Source organism: Peromyscus californicus, unplaced genomic scaffold (assembly GCF_007827085.1).
Source record: "Peromyscus californicus insignis strain IS unplaced genomic scaffold, ASM782708v3 Scaffold_12__1_contigs__length_115047231, whole genome shotgun sequence".
Lineage (NCBI taxonomy): Eukaryota > Metazoa > Chordata > Mammalia > Rodentia > Cricetidae > Peromyscus > Peromyscus californicus.
This window is the reverse complement of record NW_026294413.1, coordinates 83380109-83397357: the sequence shown is the minus strand read 5'-3', so window position 1 is coordinate 83397357 and position 17249 is coordinate 83380109. Positions and strand designations below refer to the sequence as shown.

At 48.8% G+C, this 17249-nt stretch overlaps 1 protein-coding gene across 1 annotated transcript in view; it reads left to right on the top strand.

The window, feature by feature from the left end:
* Positions 1-17249, top strand: part of Dlg5 (discs large MAGUK scaffold protein 5) — a 113145-nt gene that overhangs the window by 57109 nt on the left and 38787 nt on the right. The window contains 4 exon segments of the mRNA XM_052733619.1: positions 7933-8192; positions 9213-9525; positions 13809-13993; positions 15489-15614. Of these exon segments, the coding sequence (XP_052589579.1) occupies positions 7933-8192; positions 9213-9525; positions 13809-13993; positions 15489-15614 (884 nt within the window).

Below are 17249 nucleotides of genomic sequence, written 5' to 3'. Positions count from 1 at the left end.
ATTCTTCAGAAATTTGAACTGTAATGACCAGGTGACCCAGCCATTCCAGAACTGAAAATAGGTATTCACACAAAACTAGAGGACATAGGATTGTAGTAGCATTGCTCAGAGTAGCCTAGAAGCAGAAACAACCCAGATGTTCATTGATCAGTGAATACAAAGTACAATGTGGCCCAGCCCTTTCGTATTATTCCGCATGAAAATAATACATATAGACAAACCTTAAACCATTTGGCAAATTTTATTTTAAAAAAAAATCTTTACTAGGCATGGTGGCCCATAACTATTAATCTCAGCACTTGGGAGGCTGAGGCAAGAGGATTGTGAGCTCTAGGCTAGCCTGAGCAATGTAATGAGACCCTCTGTCAAAACTGATGATGATGATGATGATGATGATGATATTGATATTTCTCCCTGGGGGGAGGGGCATAAAGTTTCCTGTCTTTCATTCTGTTGAAGACCTATAATCTCCACACACATTCACACGTACTATCCCTGCCCATTCTCTCCCCTCCCTTCCCTGCTCACCCCACATATGTTACGGGAAGGCCTTCTGTGGCATTACTTGCTTCCTTTTCTTTTGGGATAGCTGTGGCCCTTGTGGGTCTGTTGTGTTTGGTCCCGGTCACAGATGTTCCCAGGTCAGATTAGTTAGGCTGTGTTTTCAGCAAGGGCTAGCCTGGGACCCCACGGAGAGAGAAGGTTAGGCTGCCAGAGGGAGAGCTGGTGGAGGCCCTGAGCTGCTAGGCCCCTTGTTCGACTCAGCTGGCCTTCTCACCTTCTCAGACACTGCCCAGGTAGTGGGAGGGCTACCCACAGAGGGGCAGATGATGTGGGATGGCCACAGGCTTGCTCGCCACTGGGCCTAAAGGCAAAGGTCAGCCTCACTGGACAAGGCTAGTTTTGTTGCCTGGTTCCTCCCTTCCTCGTAAACCTGAAGAGGCCCTTACAGGGTAAATGGTGCTGTTTGCCGTGCATGTTTGCTGGAGGGATTTGTGGGGCCTTCCAGTCCTCTGCATGATTTACCTCAGAGGAAATGAGGCCGTCCCCATTGAGAGGGGTGGCCCTGGGCCTGGGCCCTGTTGCTTGAGAGCTGTAGACAGGTGCTTTGTCTTATGTGTGAGCTATAGGGGAGGAGGCTGAGGGCTGAAGCCTGGCCCTTGTTCCGTTTCCTTGGTGGGAAATGGGTCATCTTGGATTCCTTGGGGGTGTATCAGGCATGCCAAGGAGCTCCTAGGTTGGGAAAGTGATGTACAGGATGTTTTTGTACCAGTGTTCCTGTCCTAAACTAATGCACAGTCTGGTTAAAAAAGAAGAAAATTATAAAAACAGTGATGAAGTCACTCCAAATTCAGTTCTGTCTTACTTTGTAGAAGTGACCAACTTTTACCACCCTTAGCATAGATATATCTTTGTGACATTTTTTCCCAAGTCATGTTTAATTTTTTTTTTTTTTTTTTTTTTGGTTTTTTCGAGACAGGGTTTCTCTGTGTAGCTTTGCGCCTTTCCTGGAACTCGCTTTGGAGATCAGGCTGGCCTCGAACTCACAGAGATCCGCCTGGCTCTGCCTCCCGAGTGCTGGGATTAAAGGCGTGCGCCACCACCGCCCGGCTCCCAAGTCATGTTTAAAAGAAAAGCTTTCTTTTCTCCCCCAAATTTGCCTTTGATTTTTTTTAACCCTACATTCAGCGTATCATGGGCCTCCTTACATTGTTTCTTTGAGCATCCGGAAACCTATACTATCATTGTTAGTGGTGTCTGACTCCATGCTGTATGTGGCTGTTTTAATTGTCAAAACTCCTGCCTTATTACATTCCGTTGACACAAATGTATCTCTCATTGTTTTGTGCACATATTGAATTGTTATTATTATAGTTATTTAGTAGTGGGGTGGTGGTAGATGTGCTCACATGTCACCGGGCACATGGGAAAGTCAGAGGACAGCTTTTGGGAGTTGGTTCTCTCTCTCTCTCCTTCTACCATGTGGGTTTCTGGGATTGAACTCAGGTCAGGTCATCAGGCTTCACATCAGGTGCCTTTATACACTGGGACATTTGCTGGCCCTTGTGTGTGTCTTTAAAAGTGTGATTGTTACAAATAAAATTTCTGTGTTTAAGGCAACACACATTTCTTTCATCAATTCAACCAGATTATTTGATTTTCCTCTCTCCTTGCTCTATGTCTAGTTTTAAAATGTTCTCTTTTGATCTGTGAAAGTTGACTTTTTTCCCAAGGTATCCCAGATATTTTCCTCTTCCATTAGTCTGGGAAGCTGAACATGTGATCACAACTTGTGTGTGTGTGTGTGTGTGTGTGTGTGTTGCTCAGTTTTAACTATCAGCTTGACACAACCTAGAATTACCTGAGAAGGGAGTCTAATAAGGGATTGTCTAGATTAGTTGGCCTGTAGGTACGTCTGTGGAGAATTGCCTTGATGGTTCATTGACCCAACATCTTAATCTGTGTCCTATGGCTGTGAAGAGACACCATGACCATAGCAGCTCTTAGAAAGGAAAGCATTTAATTGGGGCAGGCTTACAGTTCAGAGGTTTAGTCTATTGTTGTCAGGGTGGGAAGCATGGCCGTGCACAGCCAGACGTGGTGCTGGAGAAGTTGAGAGTTCTACAGTCAGATCTGCAGGCAGCAGGAAGAGACAGAGAGCTACTGGGACTGGCTTAGGCTTTTGAAACCCCAAAGTCCACCCTCAGTGACCTCTTCCTCCAACAAAGCCATACGTATTCCAACAAGGCCATATCTCCTAATTCCTCTCAAGTAGTACCACTCCCTAACGACTAAGCATTCAGATATATGAGCCTATGGGGGCCATTCCTATTCAAACCACCACATCCAGCCTACTATGGGGTGTATCGTTCCCTAGACTGGGCCCTGAAATGAGTTAGAGTGAAGAAAGCTAGCGGAGACCAAGTAATGAAAATCCATGTGTTTACTTTCCCTCTGCTCTTGACTGTGGATATGGTGCTTCAAGTGTCTGTCTTGACTTCCCCTCCATAGTGGAATGTAGCTGGAATTGTGAGCCAGATAAACTCGTTTCTTTCCTAAGTTGCTTTTGGCCAGGGTGTTTTTTTAATCACAACAACAGAAAAGTGTGTGTGTATGTGTGTGTGCGCGTGCGCGCGCGTGCGCGCACGTAACCCTTCACTAAGAACATAATCTTCTAATGATGAACAGGAAACATTCTAGACTGGCAGATAGCATCTTTTCCAGTTCTTGGGAATTCACATGACTGTAGTTTTCTCTAATTTCTTTGAGGCTGTTGATGATAAAGTGCAGGCTTGAGCCTGAGCCCTTGTGAAAGAAGTTGAGAAATGCTTGGGGCCTGGGAGTCTCTCTGAAGGTCTGGATGCTGTCCTTTGTGAGCCAGTGCCCCTCCAAGGCTGCAGTGAGCCAGAGGCCAGGAGGTACAGGGAGGTGGAGCTGGCATTATAGCAAGCCAGACCTCTTCACTCAGGGTTTTACCCAGGGAATGCCACGGTGCCGTGGGGGCGACCACGGTGGCTCTGTCTGACAGGTCTCTTCTGGCTCTACCACTCACCACGTTGTCAGAGCTGTGCCGAGCATTGTAAGGACACACTTTCCCTAGGCCTGACCTGTCTTACCAGGAATGAAAGCATATCCTGGTAGCCTGATTCCTGCAACCTGGATTTTCCGGCATACCTGGCTCTAAGCTCTCAAAGTTAGTTCATTTGGTTCTCAGTAAAGGAACGAGCTGTGGTGGTATAAACTCCTGCGTCTGTTGTGGAGTGGTGAAGGTAATCTGCCGCCAAGCTTGGGGCCTTGAAAATGAGTGTTTCTTAATGATAGCTAGGGCGCCTCTGCGTACCCACCGCTGCCCTCTTGTGGGGAACTCAGACTATGGCAACGGTGCCTTTGTTCGGAGTTTTTCCCTGCCTGGGAAGGAGGAGGATTAGGGAGTGAAACATGAAGTTAGTCTTAAATGGACTATCTGAGGTATTTGTCCAACACAGTAATCCACTACAGAAGCCAGACCCTCTCCAGACACAGGTGCAGGGCAAAGGTGTTCCATTGACTGTGGTGAGTCCTAGCCTGGATGGTCTTCTCGTGTCTCAGTGGTGGCACTGTCTGAGGATGTCCCTGATGTCCTCTGGAGCTCATTACCTGCTCCAGAACACCTCAGGTGTCCTCAGTTGCTTCTGCACCTTTGTGCCCAGTTTCCATTGGTCAGTGATTTGTGGAAGAAATTACTGTTCTCTGTCCATCTCAAGCCATGCACAGAAATATATTTCAAGGAGGTAAAGGATTTCAGTGGGAAAAATGAAACTGGATTACTTTTTTGAAGTCATAACAAGAGGATCACGTTATGGTTTCAAGGTGGGGAAGGAGAGGCTTTCTTAAAGTAACCGAAGCCCAGACTACAAAGGTCCTTGATGGAGTTCGCCATAGTGAAGAGTGAAATTCTGGCATCAGAGACACCACAGGCCACATAGCAGCCGAAGATCATTTTGATGAATACACCCAGGAAAGGTAGTGGGAATTTAAAACTAGCTCCTAGAGGGCTGGTACAGCTTAAATGTAGAGTTCTTACCCAGCATACACGAGGTCCTGGGTCAGAAATGAAAGGAGAGAGAGAAGGAAAACCAAAGTTTAGAAATGGGAATTCCTAGAAGACAAAGGTAGATAATCCACAGACACAAAAAAGATGCCCATGGTGGCTCCTAACTATCTGTAATTCCAGTTCCGGGGCATCTGACGCCCTCTTCAGGCCTCCACAGGCAATGTACACATGTGGTGTATATGATGTACATGCAGGCAGAATACTCATACATATGACATAAAAATAAATCTTAAAAAATGTAAACAAAGCCGGGCGGTGGTGGCGCACGCCTTTAATCCCAGCACTCGGGAGGCAGAGCCAGGCGGATCTCTGTGAGTTCAAGGCCAGCCTGGACTACAGAGCGAGATCCAGGAAAGGCGCAAAGCTACACAGAGAAACCCTGTCTCGAAAAACCAAAAAAAAAAAAAAAAAAAAAAAAAAAAAAAAAAAAAAAAATGTAAACAAAGGTCTACTTATTAGCTAGTGAAACTGGCACTATCTTAAAAATCTGAGAGTTGCACATCCCTCAACATGGGTGAGCTTCCAGCTAAATGATATAAACTAAACCGCCTCTTTAAAACAACTTTTAAAAAGATTTATTTATTTTTTAAAAACGTGTGCATATGTGTGTGTGCCTGCATGAGCTTGTATATTTGATATGTGGGCAGGTGCCAAGGGAGGGCACCAGATACTCTGGAGCTGGAGTGAAGGGTTGTGAGCCACATGACTGGGTGCTGGGAACTGAACCCAGGTCCTCTGCAGGTGCTCTTGACTATCGACCAAGCTCTCCAGCCCTTGTTTTATTTTTTTGTGACAAGGTCTCACATGGCACAGGCTGGCCTCTAACTTGTCACGTTGCTGAGGATGACTGTGAACTCCTGATTTTCCTGCTCCTGCTACTGTTTCTCAAGTGCTGGAATTACAGGCCTTGTGCCATCAGGACCAGAAGCTCCTGCTTTTGTCTCTGCCACAGCTGCTGTTCCCCCTCCCTCTTCCCCTCCCTCTCCCCTTCCCTCTCTCCCCTCCCTCTCCCCTTCCCTCTCTCCCCTCCCTCTCCCCCTCCCTCTCCCCTTCCCTCTCTCCCCTCCCTCTCCCCCTCCCTTCTCCTCCCACCTCCTCTTCTAAAGGAGATTTTTTAGTGACAGAATGGTGCTTGGCCACCAGTTTTTTTTCTGTGTCTCAATGTATGTTTCCACAATACAGTGGGGTTTTTACCTTCTACCTTGTAAATAAGTTTTGTATTTCAATATCCTAAGATTTCCTTTTGAAAGGAACAGTTTCTGAAAAGAATAAGCAACAGGGCTAGATGTCAGACAGAGCACATGCTGTAATCCAAGAATTCAGTAAGCCTAAAATAGGAAAACTGGAATGTGTTTAGCATCTAGGCTACCTACATTTTTTACAAAGTAAGGAAAAATGAAAGATGGAAGGAGGTGAGTGAAGCTCGTTTCTGGAGGCCAGAAGAGGGTGCTGGAACCCTGGAACTGGAGTTACAGACAGATGTGAGCCACAATGTAAGTGCTGGAAACTGAACCTGGGTCGCCTGCAGGAGTAGCAGCTGCTGTTAACCACAGAGCCATTTCTCCATCTCAATTCTGATTTTTGAATCAGTTGTTCCTTCTGTGTGGATGATCTGTCTGTCTCTGGAGGAAATATATTCCAGGGTTCAAGGTTGTGACTGTCTGGGCCGCAAAGATGGTGTTGATAACGCAGGGCCCATGCGTTGAAAAAGGCTGTTCCTGGGCTGTGGGAGCTGAGGAGGGCTAAGCCAGCCTTTCCGGTTTTGTCCGGTCATTTGAGAAATAAGGAAGCAAACCCACAGAGGTGGTGAGTCACCGAGGGCTAAGGATCTCTGAGAGGTGCTCAGTAGAAGACTGGCAAATCCCCAGCTGCCTATTAACTCATTTTCTCCTGTTTGTTAGTTTTGGGTTTTTTTCTTCTTGGACAGCACCCCAGGTGAAGCTGAGTTCCTGCAGTTCACAGCAGGATGCATTCTTGTGCTCATGTTCTCTCTGTTTTTCTTGTTGGTGGTTGTTTGTTTGGTTTTGTGTTTCTGTTGTTGCTTTTTGCTTATTGTTTTTGAGACAGAGTTTTGCTACACAGCCATGGCTGGCATGCTATTTACTATGTAGCTCAGTCTGACCTTGGAGACTGCTCCAGCCACAGCCTGCCTGAGTAGTGGGATGAAGGCATGCACCACCACACTCCTTTCTAGAATTCTCTTTTGTTTGATAGATTCCCACAGTCTGCTGTGTCCTCAGGATTTCAGCCTTCTCTATGAGCCTTGAACTTGAGAACATTTCTTTAAGCCTCCATCTCCATCCGTTGGACATCTTCCGAATCCTCTTCCTGCTGTCTTTTCATAACATTGTGGTCTACCCCCAACCATTGCACCAGTGTCCTTGCCTTTGGCCGCATCCCTGTTTTTTGGTTATTTTTTTCTTTGTTATCTACACTTAGAAGTCACTCTCTTAGGAAGACATCCCCAGGTGGTTGCCTCCCTTACAACCTTCCGCTCTCACTGCTCAGAAGCATCTCCAGCACACTGTACTCTTTCCCTTTTCATTTTCCTGAAAGCCTACATCAGCTTAGGAAGATACTGTTCCTGTTCCATCGGTGGTCCCACCCTGGCATTGGGATGAAAGGACCATGGGGCGAAGTCTTTTTCTGTCCGGCCCGACACTGCCAGTGCCCAGACCAACACTGGACATTTTATGTCCTTGTGTTAGAAAGTCCCCAGGACCATCTTTTGGTTCTGTGATTTGCCTACGACTCATAAGATTCAATATATAATCATCACCATTGGCTAAACTTGTAGCCATAGGACACAAGGCAAAATCAGCAACATGGGAAAGGAGAAGGGACGTGGCATAAACCAGGTCCAGGTTTCTCAGCTCCTCTACCAGGGGAGTTGTACCAGATACACTTGCTCTCCAGTATGGAAGTGTCACTCAGTTCCTGGGTGTTGGTCACAGTTCCTCTCTGTTCAGTAGGGACCAAAGTTGCAGACTCAGTATAGGCTTGTCTTACTTTTGAAGACTGCTTACCATCAGGTTCCCAAATGCTAGCCAGTCTGTCAGGAGGCAGCCTTAAACACAGGCCTTTCCTGACACAGAAGTCTCAGGCTGGCCATTCTCACCTTCCTGTGTATAGAATGGGGATTCTCTGTAGCACAAACATTTGAGAAGGAGTGAATCTACACGGATCAGCCCCGTGTTAATACAGCGCTAGCAGCATCAGACCTTACGACACCCCCCACCCCTCACACACACACAACCCTCTGAGAGCCCAAGGTGAGCTCCTGAGAAGGGAGCTCCGCCCATCTTGCTTCTTGGTAAACATGAGTCCTTGGTTCCCAGGTGCTGAAGCACAATGGTTCGTCAGAGATCCTCAACAAGCTGTATGACACGGCCATGGACAAACTAGAAGTGGTTAAGAAGGACTACGATGCCCTGCGGAAGAGGTACAGTGAAAAGGTCGCCATGCACAACTCAGACCTGAGCCGCCTGGAGCAGCTGGGTGAGGAGAACCAGCGCCTGCAAAAGCAGACGGAGATGTTGACCCAGCAGAGGGACACAGCCATCCAGTTACAGCACCAGTGTGCCCTCTCTCTGCGGAGGTAGGAGCCCAGGCTGGGCACAGGGCACTGTGTGTTGGGGGGAGCAAAATGGGTCTCTTTTGTCTGGGGCTCTTGTCTTTTGTGGGCTTCTGGTCATCTATAAGGCTTCCAGGAGAAAAACACCTGAGAACATTATGTTTGATACTGCATAGCCTTGAAATTATTTCCTTTCCTCTCATCTGGGCACCCTGTTGTGTCCTGAGCACCCCGACTCTTAGATTTCCCTGTAAACCTCTCTCTCCCATAGTGGCCACCCACCTTGCAGATGGGAAAGGTGAGTGGTCTGTGTGTCCTGGGCAGCTTGTCCATTGGAATTTCATTTTCGTTAAGGACCATTTTAGACAGGATTCCCACCCTAGACAGTATTGCACGTAATGCATTCCTGCAGTGTCCACCGGCCTCTTGTGAAAATTCTCTGTATATAAGTAGATTTAGGGATTGCCAGCTTGGACCCAGACCAACATTACTGTTATTGTTTGGTACTGGAACCTCTGAAGGACCAGTGTTCTCAGACACACATCTCAGGAAATGTTGCCTGGGTACAAGGTGCCTCCTGGGCAGGAGGAATGAGCTAGCCTCATGACCTTGTTCAAGTACCCAGGTTGCAAGGCTGTATTAGGTCTATCTATAAAATGAAGCGGTTACATAGTAAGTCATCATAAGGCCATGTTTGCCCTCCCTGTGCTGTGATTCTGGCATTATTTTATTTGTGTTGTTTTTGCCCCTTCCCCCTCCCCAAAATAGCATAGCTTGATTATAGGAGAAATGTGCTGTTCTTTCTAGTAGAGTGGAGAGCATGCAATTGCTCAGTTCAATTTCTGGCATTCGTTAAAGGCTGAGAAACATTCCAGGCCCAGGGCACTAGTACTCCGTGACCGTTCTCTCTGGGGGTGCCGAGAATGACCTCAGTCAAGACTTTATGCTTGACTGTCTGCCACAGTGGGGCTGGTGCAGGGGGTAGCAGTCTCACAGCTGACATGGCAGGTCCCTGCCCCTCCTGCCTCACATTTTCCTCCCCAGGTTTGAGACAATCCACCACGAGCTGAGCAAGGCCACAGCCCAGAACAAAGACCTACAGTGGGAGATGGAGCTGCTGCAGTCTGAGCTGACGGAGCTGAGAAGCAAGCAGGTGAAAACCGCCAAGGAGTCTGAGAAGTACAAGGAGGAGCGTGACGCTGTGTACAGCGAGTATAAGCTCATCATGAGTGAGCGCGACCAGGTCATCTCCGAGCTGGACAAGCTGCAGACAGAGGTGGAGCTGGCGGAGTCCAAGCTCAAGAGCAGCACATCTGAGAAGAAGGCAGCCAGCGAGGAGATGGAGGCCCTGCGACAGGTAGGCAGTGGATGAGCACGGAAGGCGGCCACAGAGTTCTTGAGCACTGGATGAGAAGGTCTGAGGGGGCAGGGACTTCTCTTTGAAGGTTATCAATGGCTGGGTTGTGAAATACCACTCAGGTCTCTGCTGACCTTAGGCTTGGTGTTTGACTTTAGTCTGGGGTCCAGAGAAGAAATGGGACAGAGTGTCTGGCCATTGTCCTGGACACAGGAAGATATCAGAGGACATGCACGTCTGAGTGGGTGCAAGGTACCTCATGGGTAGGAGGACTGAGCTAGCCTCATGACCTTGTTCTGGTGCCCAGGTTGCCAGGCTTTATTATAAAATTGCACACTAAGTCATCAAGAGGCTGTGTTTGTCCCTCCTATGCTATGACACTAACATTGCTTTGTTTGTTTGTTTCAAAATAACAGAGTTTGATTATAAGAGAAATATGTTGTTCTTTCTGGTAGAATGGAGAGCTACATTTGAGTAATCACAGACCATCTTGTATTGTCTCAGACTGACTTTCTGTGAACAAGGTCCCAAGACCAAAGTTCTTAGCTGCATAGACCTAATGGCCTCATGGATTCAGAAGAGCACCCTTGGGGGCCTTTGTCCACCAGCCATTTGTGTACGCAGAGGAGTTTCTGGTTTTCTTCTCAGGGCATTCCAAGTTTTTGTGTGCACAACTTTCTGCTGAGCCATAGGCCTTGTCTTAAAGCCTTGTTCCCTGGGATGGTGCCTTCAGGGTTGGGGACGGAGGTGTTCAGTGGTAGCAGGCCTGGGCCTCTCAGCTCAACACCTGTGTGCTTTCCTGCCTGGCCAGCTCTACCTCACCACTGATGAGTCTCCCTTCTGGTCTGGGTGTGCTCCTCTGGGAAAAGACAGGCATGGAGACCTTCTGCCCTTTGGTCATGTTGTGACTCTGACAAGAGTTTCTAGAATTGGGAATAGTAGATTACCCCCCACCCCCATCAAAGAGGTTCGTGATTCATGCCTCTACTCCATGTGTCTGATTTTCTGTGTAGGTCTGTTAAGATGCAGGGATGCAAAGTGGTGTGTGGGAAGTAGAAAGTATGGCCAGGAAGATTGGCATGGATACTCTACAGAGATCATTGTGTACCGGGCATGAGGCAGGGTGGGGATGTGGGTGACCAGGCTACCTGTCTAGTTTGCTTTCTGTTACTGTGATAAACTCCATGACCCCAAACAACTTGTTGAGGAGAGGGTTCATTTCATCTTACATGTTTTAGCCCATCATTGTGGGAAGTTGGAGCAGGAGGTTCAGCAGGGAGGAGCTTGAAGCGAAACCCCTGGAGGAATGCTGCTCACTGGCTTGTTCCAGGGCTCACATTATGCTGCCTTTCTTACAGCTCAGGTTCACCTGCGTAGGGGTGCTACTGCTCATATTGATCTGGACCCTCCAATATCAATGAGCAGTCAAGAAAATGTCTCACAGGGGTTGGGGAAATGGTTCAGCAGTTTAGAGCACTGGCTGCTCTCCCAGAGGACCCACTACAGAAGTTGGCTCACACACATCTGTAATTCCAATTGTAGGGGATCCAGTGTCCTCTTCTGGCCTCTGTGGACATGAGGCACACAGGCAGTGCACATACATATATGCAGGCAAAATACTCATACACAAAAATATAAGAAGAAATCTAATATACAAAAAATGTCCCACAGACATGCCTGCAGGTCAGTCTGATGGAGGCTATTCCTCAATTGCATTTCCCTCCTCTAGGTGTGTCAAGTTGACAACCAAGATTAGCCATCACACAGGTGGCCTTTCTGCCCGCAATGGTTCTTTCTATGCTCAGGTAGAGGTGGGGGCTGTGTAGAGTGGGAGGGACTGAGGCTCTGTACTGGAGTCTGAGCCTTCACATGGCCTCTCATCTCTCTTACCTGTACTGCCTTTGCCCTTCTCTGCAAACTGGATGTGGTAGTCACATTTGTCCTAGAGGGACGGTTTTCAGGTGACACAAACAGAAAACGTGGTTAGCAGTTATGTCCTCATGGAGCTGGAATGATAGGAGTCTTTTCCATTATTGCCCATTTAGGATGAGCATGAGCTCTGTGCAGCTGTTTGTAAAATGGGTAAAATGGGTTAGTAATGGCAGTCCCATACAGAGGGATCGATGTCCCCCAGACCATTGGGGTGAAGGTCAACACCAAGAGGAGCATGTAGTGCAACAGAGTGTGTGTGTGTGTGTGTGTGTGTGTGTGTGTGTGTGTGTGTGTGATGTGGTACTGGGGACACCATTGAGCCGCCTGCCTTGTCTGACTTCGATGAAATTTTAGAGAAGAAAATTATATAAAGGAACCCATCTTCCTTCCTTCTTTCTTTTTTTCTTATATATAGGGTCTCATTTTGTAGCCCTGGCTAGCCTGGAACTCTCGGTATAGCCCAGGTCATCCATGAACTCACAGAGATCTGCCTGCCTCTGCTTTCTGAGTGCAGGTGCTGGGGTTGCAGGCGTACACTACCATGCCCATCCATAAAGGAACTTTTAATAAGTCAATAGTTCGGTAAATGTCCTAGATAGTCCATCTGTTCCTTGGTGTGTCCTAGTGTCTGAGTGTGTACTTGTTGCAGAGAGGGGGATGTAAATATCAAGGTAGGAAGTCACAGTGACAAGACAAGACAAAACAAAACTACAAACAATACAAAACACAACAAAACAAACCACCTTGGAGAATGACTAAATCGGTCACCAGACTAAAGAGGTCATGGAATGTTGAACACCTACAAAGGGAACTTGTGATAAGACAGCAAGCCTGCTCCATGGGATTTTCAGATTTCAGAAGTGACCCGTGTAGGCTGTGGTCATGCGCACAGAGAAGTATGAAGAGCACCCAGTACCCCCTGGTGCTGGCCTCCAGCCGTGAGCATCATTAATGTGGAGGCTTGACGTCTGAGCCACAGCCCTCAGCCCTTGGTTCTCAGCACTCAGGCAGTCAGGCATGCCCTTTAGTCTGGACTCCTCTGGGCCTGTGCAGGGGGTGTTGGCTGGGTGACAGGTGACCTGTCAGCTGAGGCAGGAATCTTTTCCAGGCGTTGTTCTGAGTCAGCAAGCAGCAGGGGAGAACCCCCTCCCTTACCTCCACCTGCCTGAGTTGACAGTCTCAACTTCTCCGCACCTTGTTCTAGGTTCACGCCCCACTCGACATTACAAAAAGGAAGGCAGATCTTTGGTTCTTAGGTGTGATGTGGCCCCAAGGAATGATGACCACATTGTTTGGCCACCTGTCCAAGGTCAGCTGGATAGAACTTCCAGTTCATCGGGTTCCCTGACCACAGAGTGTCTTCCTGGAGTTCGCCTTTGCGAAGTTCTCCCAGGTCCAAGCTCACTCCCCTAAATGGAGCACTGTGCATAGAAAGACTGTCTTAGATACCCTGGCCGGCAGGACCATTTCCTCTGGGTACAGCTGTGTCTGCATGAGGAGCGGAGCTCAGCTGTGCCGGCACAGCAGCAAGATGGTGCTTTAGAGGGGCACTGCCTCAGGGAAGGTGTCCAAATAGAAGCAACGCTGTCCCACCTGGAAGCCGTGTTCTCTGGCCCACAGCTGGGGCCTTTGGTTGGGCAGTGGATCTGCTGGGGACTGGGTGCAGCCCTTGGGTCCTTCTTGAAGGCCCCTTTTCAGGTGAGGAGCTTCTGAAACAGCCCATATCTTCCCAAGCCCAGGCCTCAGAAGTACCTGGCACCTCAGGACCACTGAGGATGGCAGGGTGAGACCCCAGGCTGAGTTCCTGCAGGTTGGGAACTGGTGTAGAGGTCAGCAGAAGGCGGAGAGGAAACGCCGGTGAGAATGATCTCTTGGCAAGGGTAGGACTGTTGGAAGTCACTGCTGCATTCCTGCAGTGTGTCATCAATAAAATTGAGGGCTCAGGCAGAGGTCGGTCACCTGGACCGTCTTGGCTCCCTAGCTCCACTGTTACTTTTAGTTTCCCTATCCCATCTCACTAAAGTGTCTGAGGAGCAGTGTTTTAGGGTGATTCGTCTCAAAGGCCAGCAATTTGGAGGAGCCCAGTGGGAATTAAGGGGAGGCAGAGGTGGATGGGAGCTACCTCATTCTTAAGCACTGGTTCTCTGTGCATGCATGTGCACCTCCTCAGCTCGGTGAGGCCAGCATCCTGAGCAAAGGGGAAGGGCCTCACAGGGAGACGAATGCTAGCGTGTTTCAGGTGTCAGTGCCCGGGCTGAGTGCTTCTCTTGAGCCTCAGCTCCACTTTGGAACTGGTAAGGTTTCCAGGTCAGAAGGCTGAGTAACCCCTTTCACCTACCTCTCGCCCTTAGATCAAAGACACAGTGACCATGGATGCTGGGAGAGCCAACAAAGAGGTGGAGATCCTCCGAAAGCAGTGCAAGGCATTGTGCCAGGAGCTGAAGGAAGCCCTCCAGGAAGCAGACGTGGCCAAGTGCCGGCGGGACTGGGCCTTTCAGGAGCGGGACAAAATTGTGGCAGAGCGTGACAGCATCCGGTAAGGATGCTCTTGGATGGGTGTGGTCCTATATTTCTCTTGTACACTGAGGTCTGTTGGTAGGGTCGCAGTCACTGGCCGTGTGTCCAGGTAAGAAGGCAGGGACTGTGGTGCCTTCTTCCCCCCGTGAGCTGATTCTTGCCTCACCTCTTGGCTTTAGAGTTTTCTATTGTATTTCCTTCCTGCTTCTCTTTTGGACATCTTGAGTGTGTGCTGTGACCGGGTCAAAACCATCTTTCTCTTTAAGGGCTTGATGGAAGCAACTTGTGTGAAATGCTGTTGTTTTTTTCCTCTGTGTTGCTAGATGTCTGTTGTGTCAACATCTTAGGTTCCTGAGCAGCAAGAGTTTAGAAGAGACTACCATGTGTCTGTGCCTAGGAGGGGCTCTGTGTCGGGGGGTTGGGGGGACAGTACTTGGAAGTGTCATCAGCCAGGCTATCATGGAACATGTAGGGCACTCGGTGGAAGGAGGTCTCGCAGGCCCAGTGCCGTTTGAGCTACAACTTGAAGCTTGAGTGCAGTTTTTTCAGCAGGAAAGGAAGTACAGGCATTGTAGATGGAGGGAGTGAGCATGTGTTCTCTGAGGAGGGATTTGGGTGTGGCCAGGTCCTAGTCTGGAGAATCCCAAGGAGTAGAGTGATAATATCCTTGAGTTTGGGTTCTGAGGGTCTTGACTGGAAGTTGAGGAGTGTGGGTTAGATCCTGGGCAGGTGCAGAACTAGGGATGGTGGGGGTGGTACAGTAAGTTGGTCATTGAGGGATCCTGGAACCCCGCCCGCCTCATCCCCATGCAATGAAAGGCACAGACGTGTGCCCTGGCAGGGAGGATCAGAAGGTGAAGATGGATGGTAGGTGCTTGGTGTGCAGTGTGGGAGAGCACTGAGGCCTTTTGGGTGCTTCCTGTGTGCCCTTGCTCTGCCTTGCTCTCCATGTTCTTCCAGAGTTGGATCCTATTCTGGGCTGTGATCAGGGAGGTAGAGGTTTTGGGCTCTGGAGGTATGGGGACCAGCCATAGGGCTCATTATTTTAGAGATGGCCAAGCACAGGCCCTCCTGCTATGGGCTGGTGTATCCTATCTTGGTGGATGAAATGGTTTGGGTTTCTTTTTCGGAATCTCATCGGGCTTCCCCATTGCACCTAAATAGAGTATAGAGACAGAGATTTGAGTCCTGTCTAAGTGTCTCTCAGCCTGGTAGTGGCATGGCCAGAAAGCCCTATGTATGGCCCCTTAAGGAGCTTGTGGGCATTGGAGTGCTGAAACCCACCAGGTAGGCTCCACTGCCACAGAGCTCATGCTGAAAGAGTGAATGTGTGAAAGGTGGGCATTGAGATCTGATTGGTGTCTGGTTATATAGTGGGCTGGTCTGGGTGGTGTCATGCATTCCTTTTGATGAAGCTGACCCTCGGGAATAGGGGCTGACAGGTGTGGCAGACCACAAGTCCTTCCTGTATTCTTGCCATTTACAGTGACCTTGACCTCTTCTTTCTTTACCAGGACCCTGTGTGACAATCTGAGGCGAGAGCGGGATCGGGCTGTGAGTGAGCTGGCTGAAGCCCTTCGTAGCCTTGATGACACCCGGAAACAGAAGAATGATGTCAGCCGTGAACTTAAGGAACTCAAGTAGGCTTGGGTGTTTATCTGGGTGGGGTGGGTTTATACCTAGACTATCCCTTCTCCTGTTTGGGTGAGCAGCCTTGAGTGCACTGAACAGTCACTCTGCCACACTGTGCTAATCTATAGAATGGGCTTGAACTTTGCCAGTTCACAGAAGATGGCACCAGCCTATTGATAAGCTCGTGGAGGAGGGACAGGCATCTCATGCCAGGCATGGGAAGATCAAGCACCACATGGGAAGGAAGGACCTGTCTCCAGGCAGTCTATTTGGGGACAGACATGCCAGCATCATTCATAGTTCATTCATTTCCTTATTCGTTCCTTTATTCACTCGACAAAAAAATGTATTGAATATCTGCTCTGGCCCCTTAGGGGCACGAAGCAAGCAGCACTGATTAAACAGACCACACCGCTGCAGCAATGGAACCGAAAGCACACAGGAGGAGAAAGGCAGACCTCCTCCCCAGAGGGGCATGCACTCAAGCAAATGAAGTAACAGCAGACAGTTTTTCAGGGAATTGTAACTGTGGCTTGGAGGTCTGTTCTACGTGTGTCCTGAGATGCTTATTTAGAGGGCTGTTTGGCACGGTGTTGGGAACCTTCCTTTCAGTCACAGCATCCTCCAAGAGGGTCATTTAGACACTTGGTGGCCCTTAGCTCTGAATGGAAAATATAAAGTACAGAGTTTAGAATAGAAATTGGCAGATCATAATAACTTAGAGTCTGCACTCAGACTCTACCTGGGAGGCAGTGGCTCAGCTCATCACATGTTCCAGAGCTGGTGTACTGAGAGGACAGTGGGAAAGTTCAGGTGTGCACGAACAGGCGTCCAAGCTTCACACAGTGAGTGAGTCCTTTCAGGAGGGAGTGGCAGCTTCCCTTCCTCCCACTTGAGATCTACCAAGATCAATAGCTTGATTAAATAATGACTAAATAACCTACACCAGAGCCGAGTACTCTAATCCAGAGGCAATATGGCAGGCCCTTGCCCAGGACCAAGGGATGGAATCAGGTACGGGATCCCATCAGCTGAGAATGTAGCTTATTGATAGAGCATGGCATGTGCAAGGCTCTCATTTCATCTAGCACTGAAATCAAAAAGAAAGAATGATCTGTTTTAAGCAGAACCCTGGAAGTCCCAGAGTGTGGTTTGCAAGGAGGTTCTGCATTTTGCTTGGGCCAGAATATATAAGAAGCATTGGGTTCTGCTTGCTCATTCATCATGCTTGGCATTTGGAGGTCCTCTCTGCTAAGTTCTCTTAATGGTGACTTGCTGGTAAGGATGTCCCTGCTGCTGCCCTGGGAACCTTCAGTCTGGAGAGACATAGGCATCTCCTGTGGTGACAGGCGGGGTATCTCAGTGAGCACCAGTGTTGAGCATGGGGCCACACTATTCTGATGGGGGTAGGATGACGGCCCAGAAGGAAGAATCAGAGGCTGAATTAGCATCCAAGAGCAGCCAAGGCTAAGAGAGGTACAGACCTGGCAGCCTATCCTCATGGAAACAAAGGTAGGTCACTTAGATGTCAGTCGGCAGCATAGATGAACTCAAAGGCAGCCTGGGCCCAGATTTTAGGAAGTAGGCTATCCCATGTAAATCACCTCGTCCTGATGAGTTTCTCAGTCTTTTCTCCATCTTCT